At 38.4% G+C, this 18,902-nt stretch overlaps 1 protein-coding gene across 8 annotated transcripts in view; it reads right to left on the reverse strand.

Moving 5' to 3' along the window:
• The window catches only part of kirrel3 (kirre like nephrin family adhesion molecule 3), a 185,772-nt gene that overhangs the window by 34,955 nt on the left and 131,915 nt on the right, over positions 1-18,902 (reverse strand). For all 8 annotated transcript variants that reach the window (XM_023961937.1, XM_023961939.1, XM_023961934.1 and 5 more), the window contains exons 6-7: positions 14,221-14,371; positions 1,601-1,706 (exon numbers count right to left, since the gene is read on the reverse strand). In XM_023961937.1, coding sequence (XP_023817705.1) covers positions 1,601-1,706; positions 14,221-14,371 — 257 coding nt within the window. The remainder of the gene's footprint in view (positions 1-1,600; positions 1,707-14,220; positions 14,372-18,902) is intronic.

Consider the following 18,902-nt stretch of genomic DNA (forward strand, 5'->3'; position numbering starts at 1 on the left):
TTTTTGACACTAGTGGTGCATAAGTAAAAATGTGTTTATATACACTGTAGGTAAATCAAAATGAGAGATGATGGCAGGCCCACCATTTAAAGATCAGAGGACATGATCTCAGCCAAACATCACTACTTTAGAGGCAGAGAGCATGGAAAACAATGGGGGGTGGGGGGTAGTTTCCAGCAGCTGCGACCCTCAAGTACTTTTCATTCCTTAAATTTTTAAACTAAAAGAAAATCTTGTGTCACTGAGTCTCGGCTCTCGGTGCTTTGTGCTAAAGTTGGATTCAGCATTGATCCAAGCTTTCAACAAAAGAGATGAAATCCGTTTGCAGGTTGAAATAGACGTTACCTCTCTGGTGTGCTCCACCGCAATCAAATCTAAAGCTTGTTTTCCACAATATCACTGCCCCCCCCCCACACACCTTTCCGTTTAAAAAGGGCACGATCCATCAAAACAGCAACATCTCTATTTTGCCACATTGGGAGTGTGTTGTACATCCATTTCATTTGCCACATCCATCGCACAGTTCAAAACCCACCAATTCAACTTACTATCGATTCCACAGAATTTGTTCTCTCCTGGTTTTAAAAGCCTCCCACACTGAGAACTATATCTTGACAAACAACTTAAGTATTCTACTATCGGGCTTGTAAAAAAAAAAAATATATATCCTTGATCTATCTGTCTGTGTGAAACCTTTCTGTTATTTAAAAAAAACACTCTTGGAAGCTGTTGATTTTAAAGCGTAGTTAACATGCTTTCTCTTATCAGAGAGCTTTACATTCCAATCAAACTGGAAACAGTTATTTTTAAACACACATAGCCAATGTTTTTGCTTTGTAGTTTCACTGTTTTCTTTTGTTTTTTTCTGCTCATCAGTTAGTGATTTTTTAGCCGTGTATTTTGCCCTACGTCTGAGTGATCTTCTGCCTACTTGGTCACATCTAATTTAAAAAATGGTTAAGCAGGATCCTAACAAAGACCTGACTCGCTTCTTTGAAATTTCCAATCCCTGGAAAAAAAAAAGAAGGTATTCATGGAATATGCAAGCTTGAATTCTTGCAACACCATGTTACAAGCACTAGCAAACCCTTGGGGCAAGTGCTGTCTTATTTTACCATAACAGCAACAGCTGCAATTTCTGACATCTTTATCAAATGTCGTACAAATTATCTTTTCAGCTTTTCTCTGACACACTGATGGACATTTGAAAGTTCAAGGGAGATGGTGTGCCGACAAAGCAAAGAAGAATCCAGCAGTGCAACTTGACATGGTTTCCCAAATGATTTTCTTCTGTGGAATATTTTTATTACTTTTTTTTTTTTTTTAGGTGTGTTTCATCATTTTTCATCCCCTCATATCAAAGTGTGAGTAGAAGTAATGGCATCATAGCATCATCAGAAGATGTCTGACAATGATTAATGTTATCAATATGCAGCGTTAAATTTGACTACATGTGAAAATTATTCTCCAGCAGGGACATCAATCAAACACAGCCTCATTGTGAATTAACTTCTCTATCTCCCAAATGTTACCTTATCTTTCATGGTTTGTGCATGGCTTATACGTCTGGTTCAAAGACTTTTGCTTCGTCTGATCTTACCTGTAGAGCGTAACAGGAGGGTTGGCTTTGGCAGAGCATTGGAATCTCACAAGGCTGCCCTCCAGAACAGCTTGAGGCTCCACAGAGAGATTGACAAGTGGGAGATCTATAAAAGACACAAATACAACCAATTTTCAAGTTCCATTCTTTGTAAACATCATTGGTGAATGTTCATTGGTGAATAATAACTAAAAAAAGGTATAATGTGAGAGAACAGACACCTGACAGTAAAAAAATACAGTTTCTGGACTAACTAACTTTTTTTGTTGCCTTTGTAAAAACATTGTGCATGGGAGCACAATTTTTTAAGTTGAATCTCTGGGTTTTTTAACTTTCATGAAGCTAGAAAGCTACATGGCAATAGGGGCAACCCCAGTGTGGTAACAGTGCTCTCAGAAAAACACAGAATTTACTGAAAACCTAAGTGTAAGTCACATTTTATTTGGATAGTTTGGCCAGGGGTTCGACTTATACTCACAAGTGACTTATTTGTAATTTAAAAAAGACAAATATTGGCTCGTATTTTCTTTGTTTCCCACTAACAACCGCTTGCCCTCTAGCGTGGGTTTTCTATTACAGTTTTTCTTAGTCACTTTAGTAAAATTCTCAGATCAGAATGAAATTCCCAAAACTATTTGTTCAATCTTCACATCATGATGTCACTTGTGCACATTATATAAGCAGTTTCTCACTTCTTTGAACAAGTTGCAATTGCTTTGGTAGATCCATGCAAATGATTATATACAATTCTCTGCTCTTTGCTACATCATCAATTGTTTATGTCATGTTGATCAAAATGTATCATATAGTTCACTGTGCAATAGTCTTACTCCTCAAAACACCTAATCATTAGTTCATCGTGTAAGTCATTAACTGCAAATTAGTTGACCAAGTTCTCATAATGTGACAAACATATTTCGCTGCCTTGCAAGAGAGGATATTCGCTGTGATGTGGATGAGAATTTGTGGCCTAACATACAGGAACGACAAGAGGTGTAAAAAAACCACACCAATTCCTACTGCACTGCCTGTACTGTTGTACAGAATATTGTCCTATCTTTTTTTTCCCCTTTGTGTTACTGTTTGCAATGTTTTTTTTCTATGTTGGTATGACATGGTCTGTCAACAAATTACAATATGAACAATAAAAGTGTAAATGTGAATCTTGTCCAGTCTCTTGCAATCAAACAAAAAAGGTGTAACTTACATTTTACAATAATTGTCATCAAAACTTTAGCCATAGTTTCCATCAGAACCTCACTCTAAAGTACACAGTTATATTGACAACATGACTAAGTAATTTGACTGTCTTGTTCGTAGACAATGACACAAGGACTTGACATTCTGATGGCACTGACATGTTCAATGACATTAAGACTTAGTTTTGAGAGATGAACAAAAGATTTTGAGCAAGTTACAGGCTTTTGCAAGAAATCTATAGTGTTTTGCTGTTTGTACAAATTGTTTTGAGAAATGCACACACATATTTGCAAACTTCAATTCTGATCTGAGAATTGTACTAAAGCGACTGAGAAAAACTGTAATAACCACTAGGGAGCACTGTAGGTGTGTGCATCAGTATTTGCTTCTGACAACAACACAGAAGAAGAAGTGCCGTCCAGAACAAACACAGAGGAGAATCTTGTTGTTCTCGTCCTGAACTTGGGATGGATGGATGGATGGATGGATGGATGGATGGATGGATGGATGGATGGATGGATGGATGGATGGATGGATAGATGGATAGATAGATAGATAGATAGATAGATAGATAGATAGATAGATAGATAGATAGATAGATAGATAGATAGATAGATAGATAGGGTCTTTAATAACCATGGACTTCATCAACTGCTTTCCTTGGACTAATGCAGAACAGCAAGTTACATAACTGGATTACAGAGACATAGAAGTACCACTGAAAGCGCCATCATTCAAACACAGCTCGTGCAGTAGATGGTAAACATTTGTAAAAAAAAAAAAAAAAAAAAAAAAAAAAAAAAGAATAACCACTAAATGATCTCATGAACCCAGAAACTGAGACATGATTAGCGATGCTTTTGTAGAGCTATATACAGTATGTATTTTTTCTCTTTATTCTACATTTTTTGGCTGCTGCAACTTATGTTTCAGAACGACTTATACTCTGAAACATACAGTATTCATATTTGGAAAACAAATTTAGTATGTGTGTTCACATTTTCCCCTTGGCATAATAAACATCTAGCAATGAGATAAGGTTGTTATACCAGGCACAGTATCTACTGGCTGAAGATTATCCTCTTAACATTTGTACTCTTCTTCTCAATATTTTAGACACAAGTGGGCAGCATTCAAAGCAATTGTGTCAACCTCATCCCAGTTTAAGACAGGATTATCTTTCAAACAATAGACACATTTTCTTGAATATGTTAATGTCTTAATATCATATCCTTGCTGCCCACCACAGATTTAAGACTGTGTTGTTAAAATAAAAAAATAAAAAAACATAGATGTTTTCCTAAAAAGTGTGAGCTCATGCTCTATTTTAGCATAAGGATTAAAATAAAAACAGAAAACAGCAGGAGAATTGATAAAGAGCTTCTCAAAATGGTAATTTACAATTAAAAGACTAGTCTTTAGTGAAATCTAGAACAATTAAAATACAGAACAACTTTGGTGGTTCAGTGCAGGGAAAACAGCTCTTTCAATTACAAATATTCAGATTATGCAAATTTAGCAAACAGCTTAATATATCCTAATTGACAAAGGTGGGATTCTTTTTGAAGATACTTGTTCATTTCCATATCAATCCTGCCCCATGTGAAACAAGCAGCTATTTACCTCACAGACTCAGAGGAGGAATTTAAATTAGGCAGAGCTATTTGTCAGGCTTCCTGAAAAGATGCTACAGGTAGGTGTATTTTGCTCAGCGTCGCAGAAGCAGAAAAGAGAAAACCCTAATTAGCAGTGGTCTTAGTCAGGAGTCTTTCAACGTGTTTTGTTTGAACATTTCGAGGAAAGTGTCTAATGCATTTGAACATATGATGGTTTCTTTAAAAAGAAAAAAAAAGGAATCTTGTTTTATGACCCTTGTCATAAAACTTAAAAGCCCATATTTCTTTTTCCCTTGCTTCACTTTATTCTTTTTAACTTTAGTACCAGTAGCCCACTGGTGAGGTGGCATGAAAAGTAAAGACGCAAAGGGAAGCAGGCTTTGAGTTGGAAGCTAATCACCTCTTTTTAACATGTATCTGGTCTGTGTTCAGTTACACAAACGGATCAACCCAAAATCTGTTTGGATGTGGATGAAGACTGCTGCAGTAAGCACAGAGGGCCAAAACAAATCTAAGAGGTGCACAAGCACCACTGTAACGTCGCCAAGCAATACTGTGTATAGTCACAAAGCATGAATGTGTGAGTGTGCTTCTGTGTGTGTCTATGGGCATGATGTGCAGGAAATCTGCCTATTGCCCTGTGGCTGTGCAGATGCTCTAGGTTGGCTCAGCTGCAGCAGAACCCCAGAGAGGGGGTTGGTCCAGGTGCCACATTCCTCTCCATTCGTGCACCATGTTGCCCATCAGCAGATGAATTTCCCTCCAGTACAATTGCTCCCTCCTCCTCTCTACCTTGAAATCCATGAGCTCCACTTGTGCCAGATCTCCCCAGGCCAATAAAGAAAACAACAACATTGTCGATCCCAGGAGACTTTTCAATTGGCATTTCTCCTCGGGTACTGAGCAGGTATTTGCTGTGACGGTGCCCATGTTCAAGAGGTATACATGCATATGAACAAGGACACTAAAGTGTGCATTATTGCAATGAAACGTATCGCTGCTCCTCAAGGAGTTTTTGCCTTGTGAAAGGTTAAGACTGAAATATAGATAAAAGTGAAAGACTTTATACGGTAGAACCAATGGGAGAAGTCGAAAAAAATGTTTAGTATTTGCTTTAAGACCCACTCCAATAACAGTTGTGTTTTGGGTGTTTTTAACATGCTTTTGTAGCATTTTTCTAATGATGGAGTACATACATTGAGAAAATAAAATAACATTTCTAAGTCCGATATTTTTTGTGTGGAGAATAAGTCGCAGGTTTTTGCATAGTTTGGCCAGGGGTGACTAGATCCATGTGCATCTTTGTCTTCCTCATTCAAGCAGGCCATTTTTGTTGCACTGGTAATATGGGTGGGGTGGGTAGTTTATTTCTAAGTCAACGTACATCTTTTTATTGCAGTAAATGCATATAAGGGTTGTAACGATTAATTGATAAATTGGTTTATCCAACCAGATTGATCTGTCTGATGCAAGTTGTTAATTGAGTCAAATTATACTATAACATTGTAAAATCGTTTTAAAATCAAATAAATCAATTATAATCTATGTTGAAAAAATGCTGTTTGGATTGAGGCACTGTTTTTTTGTGTGTGTTTTTAACTGTAATGTAAGAACGACCAAGTGCAGACAACACACATGTGATATCAGCAAAAACTGATCAGTCCATCATTCCAGTCCAATCTGTGGAAACACTTGAATTTAGCAAAGACATGTGACCATCCAGTGTGCTAGAATGTTCTAATAATGTTCCCTCTGGATCATGGAATTGGACTGTGGAAAAACAACAGAGAGCTGAAATTTAGGAAACTAAAATGTGAATTCTTGTTAACTTGTTTATTTGTACACATATTTAAATGACACTTGATTATCTTGCAAGAAATACAAGGAACCTGGAAAACCTCACCTACACTGTTCAGTATAACCCAGGTATTTATCTCTGAGTCACACTGGTTGAAGTTTTAGATAAAGATGTCCTGAATCCATTGTAGTTAAGTGAATCAGATCGTTCAATTCTGAGTCAGATCGTCAACCGTAAATTATGACAAGAATTGTTACAGCACTACAGATAAATGCAGTTAAAAATAAATCTTGACTGTAAGTACAACTGTTGATGGGCTATGTGGAAAAAAAATATTTGAATTGATTATTGTACTAAAGAACTTGATAAATGCAGAAATACATCTCCTCCTTTCTCATTTTCTTATTCTCCTCTACTAATTTCAGCTTGTACATCTTCATCCTCACTTGCAATCTTCCTCTTAAACAATCTTCTCTGCATATTCATTTTTAAATGACTTTTTCAAATATATATATATTTGTTACTGCACGTTTCACTTCTACCATTTCATTGGGTTTTATCTTGAACTGTCAATCACAATAGTGTTCAGAAAACTATAGGAATCATTTATTGTTTTTCTTGTCCTGTTGCAAACTAACCAACTTCCAGCTTGCAGATAAATATGCCTCTTTGACTGTGAATGAATGAATGAAGTATCCCTGCACAACAAATCAAAAGGTATCTTGTACGCTCAATGTGTTTGTTTGGGGAAATGAGAGAATTTTTGGATAAAGTGCGAGGAGAGAGGGACGGAAATTACATTTTGCAGCGATGATAAGACACTAAAAAGCACAGAGATGCTAAAATGATGAGATAAAGTGCTACCTGGTTCACACTTTTAGCAGCATTAGCTGCAGTTTTAGCCCGCAGCTGCTTTGATTAAGTGTTAAAGTAGCAAAACACAGCTGATCTTCCAGTCGGTCAGGCGTACATCCACTGTTACACAGTACTGAACCATACCGGCTTACTTTCAGCCCTGCTGGGTATGTTACATTGGGGGTGTTGGCAGGAGAGAGCGTAAACAGAGAAAACTCAATGGGGAGGGGAAAGGGGGCGGCATTGCTCTGTGCCGATAGTTCCACTTACACCTCAGAGGTGAACTTTGAATGAAATACTGCTGCTCTGCAAAAACTATGTTCTTGAAAACATTTCTTTTAATTATTATGGCTAAAAACAGCATAATGATAATTAAAAGATGACAGAGAAGGCTTTTAAAAAAGCTCAAAAGATGATCGGAGTGGGAATTTAAGCATTTAGAAAGCGATGTACGTAAAGGAAAGAAAGGAGGGTGATTTGAAATATTGTTTAAAAATGAACAAAATCCAAACAAATATAGAACTAACACTATTCCTGCATGGGACATTTTAATTATGTGACTCTATTACTTTTTGCCAAGAGGCTTCTAACGACTCTAATGCTCATTACTGTCAATCCCCCCACAAAATCAATGTTCTTTTCCCATGACTGAAGTGACCCTCTCTCAGCAACTCCCCCAGGCCTTCTGGACTGGAAGTAATGTCATGATGAGTTTAATTTACTGATGTTTCCATTGCCTTGAGACAGAAAAAAAAGACATCTGTGGGGTCAACAGCTGTCAAAAATGTGTCCGTATTGGTCCTGTGCACGAATCAGGTTGTGCTGCCCTCTGACCCTGGTGACATGACAGGCTGTTGAAAGAGAAGTCTATTTGCCACTTTGATGTATAAATGAATGAGCTGCTGGGCTTCATGTGACAGCACATCAATATGCACGGCAGTAATTCTCCACATTCCTTCAGGAAACAGAGGCAGAGGAGGGGAGGAATGGATAGATGGAGGAAAACGATGAACGCTTAGATCGATCTGAGATTCAGCGAAAAACAACAGGATGAATGGGGGAGGGGGAGGGGGTTTGGTCGGCCGACAGCTTTTGATCGGTTAGTTCAAAGTGGAGAGCAGATGGTGTTTTCTGGAAGTTCTCTCTTTCCTGGAGATAGTGCCAGCATTAATAGTTATTTCCCTTTCTTAAAGCTCAATTTCCGATCTCTCTGGGTCACCGTGGACAGATGTTCTGCAGCAGGACTAGCCTCAAACTGCAGGAGCGTCACATCCCTCTGATGGATGCAGAAGCTGTTTGCGGACCATTCGCCTGTGGATTACAGCCTCAGCAATATGGGCATGCTGTCATATGGCTGGCTGAGTGGGAGACTTCAGGATAGAACAGACTGACAGACAACCTAAGGTCTAACATATTATTCGTGAGATATTCACATGAGTAAAGTCGGAATTTACTCAGTTTAACAAAGGCAGATGTTCAGCCTGGTTCCCTGTAGCATATATATATAAGTGTCAAAATTTGTGCGTCTGCCCAAAGTTTTCTTTACAACTCAGAAGCCTTTTTCTTCAAGCCCCATCACTCTTCCAAACCCCCCCCACCCCCCACCCACCATTCTCCCTCTCAGTTTCTGTCTCTGATGAATTTACCATTATCTGCTTGATTAAGCAAGGAGAGCATGTAGCAGAGCAAGCTTCCCCAAAACAAATCCTCCCCGATTGCACATGTGCATGTTCTTTATTAATTAGTCTCAACAAATGGCATTCATTTCCCCCACACATGGCTCAGCTTGTTTGCAATGCAAACACACCGAGAACCTTGGCTTTACTTGTCCCTTGTGCATTCGTCTTTCAAAGCGCGTCTCTATGTGGGGCAAAGCTTTACAGATATGCACCAGAAAGTATTTGAGGAATATTTTAAAAATTGTGGAATGAGTGGGAATCAGTGGGTAATGAAACTGTGGCATCCAAAACTTTTTTTCATTTTTTTCTTTTTTCCCCTGCAGCAGTGCATCTTAACGGCAAGGAAGTGCACTGATTTAAGTTTAAAAAGGCAAGTTCAGACATGCTGCTTGAGAAAACTACATCAGGCGGGGGGGTAGCCACCCCTCCACCGTCCACTAATTACAGTCGGCTAATGGAATGTTATAGACAAGTGAAGTCAGCAGTCTAGCCAGAGTTTTAAATCACCTTTGTTGGCACCAGATTTCACTCATTTCCCATACTTCGCCTGTGCATACTATATATTTAGATGCTAATTTGCCTGAACCTTGGTCAGATAACTGGATGAGCTTTAGTGGGAATGAAAATGCTGATGTGGATGTAAACCACAAAAAAAAAAAATAATAATAATCCAGTTATTAAATGCAAAAGGTTTAAGGCTGGTTTAAGCCAAAGAGTAAAATGCCGGGTTGTGTTTCGATTGCTCTCATTGGGATTTCTATTAGAATAAGGCGATGTGAAAAAGGGGCAGCAAAGCACAGAGGTGAGCAGAATACAAAGCACTCAGAAAAGCACATTTGAATTCAGTTTTCATATTTTTTTTTTCGCAGTCATTTCCTACTGGTTCATACTCATCACACGATTTCATGTTATCTCAGTGAGTGGATCAATAACAAGAAAATAAATGAGACTTTTAGCTCAGCAATGCAACTGGAGTTACCTGTGCTGATATGCCCTGTATTTAAAAGGCAACTTTTAATATGTTAAATTAATTACTTTATGTAAATTATTATTAATGTTTTAAGGTAATGTTTTTTTTTTGTTTGTTTTTTTGGGGGGGTGTGGGCACAGATAAACGAAAACCATCATTCATTCATCTTTTAAACCCGTTTCATCCCTTTCGGGATCACGGGGCTGCCGGAGTCTATCCCCGCCACGCGTGGGCGAAGGCAGGGGACACCCTGGACAGGTCGCCAGTCTGTCGCAGGGCGGAAACCATTATTTGAACAATACATTAAATAAGATTAAACTTAGCTTTTAACAGTTGTAGACTAGGGGGTTTCAGATAAAACTGTGACCATGTTTATTAAGACTAAACAATACCAAGGCAGGAGTTTTTGTTTAGCCTCACATGTCCAGTCGCCAACATCTGTTCACTGCCATCTAATCTAATCTTCATTTTATAACTTCTAATTATTTACTTATGTTTTCTTTTTTTATATCCCAAATAATACATCTTAGAGACACCTTGGAGTACCGCTCCAATCACCTTTTGACCTATTTTATAGACAATCCCAGTGGATTCAATTATGATTTTGTTGTTTTTAGCCAAAAAGAAACAAAAAACGAATTAAACTTGTGTCATTTTCTAGGACATAATTTCTGCAGATTAGCTGTTGTTCGCTAAAAGAGTTGTTACTGAGTAAGCCCACCCAACTTCCCATCATCCATTTGTTTACACGCTATTGGAGCTATCCAGCCGTATGGTTTTGAGCCAGATGCCAGCTTAAATTCGGGAAACTAAAGCTCACATAGATTTAGTCATAGTCAGGTGGATATCAGAATGAATCTGAGCAGAGAGCTTGTGGCCTGCCGATTGTAGTTTCTACATCAGAGCTACAAGCTTTTTCCAACGGCATTTTTTCAGCGAGCTCCGTGCCCAGTGTCCGGCAGAGCTAGCTATACTGTCAATATGGAGTTAATTCAGTCTCAATAATCAGAAATGCACACAACCTGATTCACAAATACACACGCTCTGATTCACAACTGTAATTTTACGCAAACCTGCAATATTAATTTGGAAATGCACACGTGTGCTTCACAAATGCACACCCTGTGTTTCACAAACACACACGTTGTCTTTCACACATGCACACTAAATGTTTTACACATGCACAATAAGTGTTTCTCACAAATGTGCACGCTGTGTTTCACAAAAACACAATTCATTTTTCAGAAATTCACAATACATTTTTTAGAAATGCAAAATAGGTGCTTCACAAACATCATTTTTAGGTAAACTTGCAATATAAACTCACATATCATGCAAATTTTAGAATTGCTTACTTTAAGCCAAGGAACCATTTGATTGGCTGAAAGCGAGCATGCCTGCTTTGCTGATGAGTTTGATTGACAGATTCATTAGCCAATGGTGACATTAGTTGACCTGCAGCATGAAGAGAGTCTCAATATTCACTGTAGAAAAATCTCTCAAAAATGTGGGGAGATTCACAAATAAGAGCGCGTTTGTGAATGCACATTCTAAAATTTGCACGAACTGTGAGTTCATATTACAAGTTTACCTAGAAATGATGTTTGTGAAGCATCTATTGTGCATTTCTGAAATTTTTTTTGTGTTTTTGTGAAACATAGCGTGCACAAATGTGAGAAACACTTATTGTGCATGTGTGAAATTTTTAGTGTGAAACACAGGGTGATCATTTGTGAAACACAATGTGTACATTTCCAAATTAATATTGCACGTTTGCGTAAAATTACAATTGTGAATCAGAGTGTGTGTATTTGTGAAACATTTGTGTGCATTTCTGATTATTGAGACTGAGTTAACTCCATATGTCAACTGGGCGGCTGGCTAATGTAGCGGGCCCGCCCAGTGAGTGCCCACCAATGTGGGCTAACACAGGTGGGGCCACCACGGAAACTCTGGACAAACCCATTTGGGTTCCACATTTTTTTCCCACTTTTAAACAATATGGGGCCCACTTGGCCTTGCTGGCCGGGACTAAATTGATTTAGTCACAAAGACTAAATTGATTAGCTTTGTAATTTTGCACTGCTACCACTGCTTTGTTGAGTGTGTACTAAAATACAATAAAACTAAAATAAAGAGGGCCTGAGAGAGGGAGAACCCCAAAGCACCGCTGTAAAGCGAAGCCTGTTAGTGGTTTCATTTATTTGGCATCCTGACTGACACCTCCAGAAAGAATCATTTACCCTGATACGTAAGTGATGCATTTCAGCATTGCTGTGAAAGGCTTCGGAAAAGAGAGCAGCAGTAAAGTGCAGGTTCACTTTCACGGGTTTTTGAAAAAGTTGCAACATGTCCTAATGTCAGCCCCTCAGTGTTGTGAAAGCAGTAGCTTCTAGCCACTAATAATTTTAAATTTACCAAGTTATCATTTCTCAATATCATTAATTATAACCATATGTTTCTTGACTTTATGTTGTGGTGAAATAGCCATTTTGGACCTTTGTATATGTTTGTCCCAAAATATGAAAATATCAATCTATTCAAATTATTTCTGTCAGTTTAAACTTTTATATCTTTGTTATTTGGCCATTTAAGCTTGAAGCCTGTCATCCTGTCACAGTGCCATAAATCTGAAGTGGTAGTTTAAGGATATAACTATAAAATATTTTGACATTCTATCCTGCCTCCAAACAACAACAAATACCTTCATTTCACAAAGGAAATGAGTACAGACACATTAACTTTAAAAAGGAAATCTTTCCAGTCAACAGTGTAAAAAATGTAGAACTGCTTAAAGCACTGACGTTCATCAAAACTTTTCAGCTAAATGTAACAAACCTGAAAACAAATTGGACACATTAAATAAAGATTTAAAAATAAACATTACAGGAAATTGACTTTCAGTGAAGTAAACCAAACAAACCTACGAAAATGTTGTTTTATCCTCCCTTTCAAACTGCATTTTTTAAATTGCCTGTCTGAATTGCTCATTAATCGCCAGTTAAAAAGTAAAATGCTATTTGATTTAGAAAGATAAAAATATGCCATTAAGCCAAAGTATTGTTGAATCACCATAGACTTCCACAATGTGATAAAAATGAAGCATGCTTTAGAAATGAGTCTTCTGTAATCACAGTAACCGTCATTTTATTTATTAGGTGTAAAAAGTAGCCTTGTATTTCTGCCAAGCTTTAGTTTTGCACATACATGATTCAAGACAGCAGTGTAACTAGACAAAGGCAATTGCACTGAACATGTCTGAGCACCACGCTCACAGCATGTGTCTGGAGGACGGGATGCATTGTGCGCTTGCACTGCAGCCACCTGTGTGTGTGTGTGTGTCTCACATGACGTCGCCTGTTGGTTCACGTCTAATTAAATTAGACTGCATGGAAATCTGGCAAACTGATAGCCAAATGAATGAAAAGTGCGGTTGCGACGCGAGCAGCTTTATTTGAAAACTGAATCTCCGTACACTGCGAAAGTGTCAAATCTGTGTAGGAAGTGGGAGGCTGGTTGAGCATGAAGGAGGAAGGCTAGAGCTTTGGCCTTGCGGGAGACAGTTTCAACAATTAGTCTGTGCTGTCGCTTGGTGTGATCTCACACTGTGAAAAATGTTTTCAGGAGCTTTAATTGTATAAAGATGACATTTTGTAAACGCTAATTAGAAATCTGCTCTGCTCATTTTTCAGGGTTAAATCATACAACCAGAGACAAGGATGATGCTGCGATGACGAGCATTTATCACAGACGCATCATTATTCATGGTGACAAATCAGTTTTACACGTGGGCACATTTCTGTTTTGGACGACCAAAAAGGAAGAGGAAGAAACTTCGAGCGTCGCACACACCAACGACTGTTAATCACTCCTTACTCCCGCGTCTGAATCGGCCTTGTTGTGCTGTGCCGGCCCGTGCCATGCTTGCCTCTTGTGGTGTGCATAATAAAAAGAATGGAGCCGTCAGTCATAATGGCTCCCTAAATAGCATTTTCTGCTTTATTAGTCATACTTAATGGTGTTGACGGGGTTGCAAGTGATGCAAAAGCTCATTGTTCAAAGGCCTTCTCTTACTGCGAGCAGTTCTTGATGGAAAAAAAAGGATTCCTGACAGTTGAGGCTGAATATGTTTTACACGCTGGGCTTGCTTTGCCTATTTTGGAGCGAGGATTGTGGACATTCTCATCAAAAAGATTGATGGCACGAGCAAGGAAATAAAAGAGGTGAAAAGAGTTTGCATTGTGCCACAGCAAGACGGTAGCTGGACCAAAAAGGAAGCCTCTTTAATATTGGATGGACAAATCCTGACATTTCATGAGAGCAAACAAAAACCATCATGCAGCATCAATCACGTAAAAAAGCGAAGGGCAAAGTAATTATAAATGCCAATCATAGCTGATGATAATGCTGTAGGGCTGTTTCTCCCACTTTTTACTAGCATTTTTTTTTTTTTTAGAAAGATAAGTTTAGAAAAATTTAAGATGAAGCTGTGGTCTGCTTACGTTGGATGTCAATTGTAACACTGGCCTCCTTGCCGTTGGGCACCGCCTTGTTGGAAGCCCTGCAAATGATCTGCTGACCCGTCTCGATGTTGGAAGGTGATAGATAGAGCGTGCTCACTGTGCTTTCTCTTCTGCCGTCCCGCACCAAAGCCTGCAAAGAGTAAAAAAAAAATTCTGTGAATGATGATAATCAACACCAGAAGTCTTGCACTGTACTTTTGATAAAAGTAAGTAAAAAATTGATAAAACAACAATAAAGATAATTAAGAAAACAACTACTTTACTAAATTCTGAATATAACTAGTTGACAAATGAATACAGAAAAATGTAGAATTAGAAAACAAACAAAAAAAAACATTAAGGTTTTGTGTATTTAAGTTAGCAAGGAGAACAAAAGGGGAAAAAAAAGTTAAGGAAAGGCCAGGAATGAGCAGGTGCCTTAGTCCCAAGTGCCCCAATGGGTAAATATGGGCTGTCTCAGGGCGAAAAATGGGCAAACCTGTACGGCATTCATGTGGCCCACAGAAAATATCAAAGTCGTACATGGTTTGGTGAGTGAAAATATTCATGCACCTGTAAGTATGTACAGGTGAGGTAGGTGACATACAGACACGTCGTACGAATGTTTTATTTTTTCAATGCCCCTGAACCCTGCGTGCTGCACAGACAACATGTAAGCACTATTAAAGTGGTAGGTGAGCACATTCTGACAATTAGAAATGAAGCAATTAGACAATCAGAGTGCAGTGTATGTGGGAATCCTATGGGCACCTATTTGGCTGTCATGAGTGCGCGCACCTCACTAATGACTTGAGTACGGCAATAGAGGACCGTACGCCATCATCACGTCATGAATGCTTGTTACTCACATTATCCTTACAAATACTTCATGTTACATTTACCACAAGCACGACAATGGTTTCATATTCATGATGTACCTTAACCTTCGTGCTATTTTGTGGGGTCCAGATGACCCCACTCCCAACATTGGGAGTGGGGTCATCTGGACCCCACAAGATAGCACAAGGGTGAAGGTGGCCACAATAGGCTCAAGAAAACTGCAAGACCTCTCAAGAGGGAGCCCCTTCTTATTTCAACTCTCTATGGGCAACCTGTATGAGTGCATGTAACAAAAGAATGCAATCACAAAGGTCACTCTGAAGTGTTAAATAGATGATGATGTAGGGTTAACTAGTTTGTAAAAACACTGAAACTATCTATCTAGGTCTAGATCTATCTGGGTCTATGACTTGAGCCGTTGTTCTCCAGGTAAGGTGCTCAAACAAAATAATAACAATAATTTTTTAAAATCAACATTAGAACAAATGGGGAAAGAGCAAAGCAATTATAAACAGAGGCAACTCAATCATATATTACCAAGAAAAGAATCTATACTGTACATGTATATACATATGAGATGCTTTTTGAGCTTTTCTGTTGTGTGTTTAGAGAGCTGCGCTCCGCTGCCTGGTTTGTCATTCTCCACAAAGGAAATCAATCTTCTTTTGAGCGTTCATCCTCTGAGCCCTGCATTGTGGAAGCCATCTGGAATGGGTTGGTAGCGCTCAGTAGCTCTCGGTCTCCCTCAAACGCTCAGGGGAGGGCTCTGGGAGTCCATGTTAAACAGTGCAGGACAGAACAAAGTCACTGACTAGAACAAATTGCGTGGGCATCAGGGTGCAGTGTGGTCAACCACAAAGTCAAGATGCATTTCCTTGCCATTCCTTTAAAGCTGGCTCACTGGTGCTGTGTGCTGCTCGTAAAAAGAAGACTGTTCTAAAATGGAAACATGGAAACAGAACAGCTATTTTGACTCGTAGGAGCTCACTGTGGACTTGCTTTGCTGCACTGCTACCTTTGGATTAGTTTATGGATTTCCACACACAAAAGCACATGAAAAAACAACAGTGTTCCAAATCAACATCCAGCCAGCATTTTTAGAGCATAGTAAACTATTACCTCTCTCTGTGTTAAGGTGCATTTGTTCTGAAGGGTTAAATATGTGACAAAGCTCCTGTTGTGTCTTAGAGCAGTGGTCAGCAACCTTTTTAGGCCACAGACCGGTTTACTGTCAGACAATATTTTCACGGAGCAGCCTGTAGGAGGCTGAGGTGGGTGTCTGATTTTTATTTAGCTTCCAGTTTAACCTAACTTTAGATGGTGAAGTTTATATTCATCCTCTGTAAAATATTTGCAGCTGCTTTAAACTTTCTTTGTACGCTAGATTTTCCCTTAACCCATAATGGTCAAAGTGATGCTAAAAGAAATACGACTTTCGAGGTGCGATAGATAAATGGTATTTTATAAACGTAACAATAAGCTTCATCCACTGTTTGAGCAACTTTATTAGCAGCATCATCACAACATTACAGATGTGGTACCTGCATAGTATATGCAGTGCAGACTTGTTTTACTTGAAACAACCTCTTTTAAGTAAAGACTCCTGGTTTTTGTCTATTGTAGTTTTCTTTTATTTTGAAGTCGAAGGCTCTTCATCTATTTCCTCTGTGGATCTTTTCTGCCAAAAGACACTTTCTTAATATTTTTTTAAAATCTTTTTTTGTTGTTAATTTTGCTAGGTTTCAATTTAGCAGTCGTTGCAGTAGATGTATCTTCGACACGTGATCCAGTGACTTGACATGCGTCAAGAATGAGGGGGATGTGGGGGAGAGAATCCAGGAGTTTTCCCAAAATAAAACATCTTTCAGAATCAGATTATAAACAAAACAGATGCAAAATATATGCATACACACATTCCATGTGCTCTCACTCCAATAAAACAATATTTTGAATCCTGTAACTGAAATGTCTTTGAACTAGACGCAGCCAAATTTTTTTTTCATTTAAATCGAATCTTTTATACTTCAAGCGCTTCACCTAAAATAACCTGCGATAAGAAAATCTTTCACATATTTATTGACGCTGAAGCAGAAACAAACTTTTAAACTTCTGCTAGTTTTCTGTATGAAGAATGTGGTTAATGCTGTCTTTTGTGAAGACCAGTTTTATGGGAAAAACCTTGTAATGGAATTCACGGTCGTGAGTGAGTCACATCAACTGCCAGTTGGAGGCTATGACAAAGCTATATCCTCTGTGGCACCGTTGGAATTGTTTCCCTCATCGCTCTGAATCTGTCTGCAGTCATCAGTCATTCATCTTTTTTTTTGGTTTGGTTTTTTGTTGTTTAGTGGCTGCAGAATGGAATTCCTCAGGATTCTACACTGCAACTGTTTTATTTGCATATTCACTCTCTTAAATGCAGGAGGCCACAATAGGATTTACCTGTGTTGTTGTTTTCTAGGTGCTTTTGAAAGCTGTACAAATATCTGACCTCCAGGAAACATGTAGCTAATGAAAACATTGGCAAAGAATGAACAGTAAGCTCTGGTCTTGTAACTTGTGCTATCCTAGGCACTTTAACATTGGGAGTTGGGTCATCTAGACCCACTAGACAGTGCTCTGAACCTTTTTTCTTCAATGATTTGTGATCTTCACTGGTGTCCATGGATTACATGATATCTTTTTTCACCTTTATCCACCTTTGTCATGGTAGGGAGAACACGTCAATGTAAGGGTGGGGTCATCTAAGATAGCACAAGGGTTACTTATGGTTGTGCCGTTTTTAGCCAAAAAAAAAACATAGTTTCTGCAGAGTGGCAGGAGTTCTTCAAAAATTTGTTTCTGATTTAGGGGCAGGACAGTTGAGGGAGCGCAACCCCAGCTCTCCTTCGCCTCGCCAACGCTGAGAGCTCTCAGTTTATGCGCTCTCCAACTGGCGTACAATTCCTCACAATCTTAACTTAACATTACAACAGATGTGCAACAAAAATGCAGAGCAATACTGGTCCTATCCAGTCACGCAGCTTTGAGCTGGGTTCCAACTCTGAAGAGGAAAACAAAGCAGAATGGAGCAGGAAGTGGATTTTCTACGTCACAAATACGCTCTTTTCTTTAACTGCATTTTTTACATGCAGCTCCTGATTGACATTTGCATAAAGAAATACTTAGAAATGAAATTCTAAGCTTAATTTGCTTAATAGGACATGTTAAAAACACAAGCAACAAAAAAAAACAATACCTTTGCAAAAATGTTACGGCATGTAGATCCTGCTTAGTGTAATTGGTTTTATTTACTAATTGTTTGAGTCTCTTGACTTTAACAATGAACATATGCACCAAATGGTAATACAGTCCAACCACTGAACTAAAAATTAGCATTACTAGCATACAAAAGGCTGAGAACTAGTATCATGATTCGACAGGAAGATATTCCAATACCGTCCAATTCCAATATCTGTTTATTTTAAAGATACAAAGTTATACATAGCTACCAGAAGTTTAATAGCAATATTCACCTTGAAAAAAATCAGAGAAAGCATTAAAGATGATTTAAAAAATGAAAACATTTACTGCAAAACATTTGCCTTCATTATAAAAATATAAAGAACCCTGCTGGATCACCTTATGTTAACTTCAGCTACCAATCATCACACAGATTGTGTTTTTTTTAATACAATGTTTAATGTATAGTTGTATAAAGGCCTTTAATATGGGCGTTTGATGTGTGTGGAAAGAATGTGTCAGTCATGTTAATGAGGAGATGAAGGTTTGCTATTTTCTTAAAAGTTATAAAAAGTGTAAAGGCAAAAGGAGAACCCCTAGCTGAGAAAAAACATGTCAGC

Source organism: Oryzias latipes, chromosome 13 (genome assembly GCF_002234675.1).
Source record: "Oryzias latipes chromosome 13, ASM223467v1".
Taxonomy (NCBI): Eukaryota; Metazoa; Chordata; class Actinopteri; order Beloniformes; family Adrianichthyidae; genus Oryzias; species Oryzias latipes.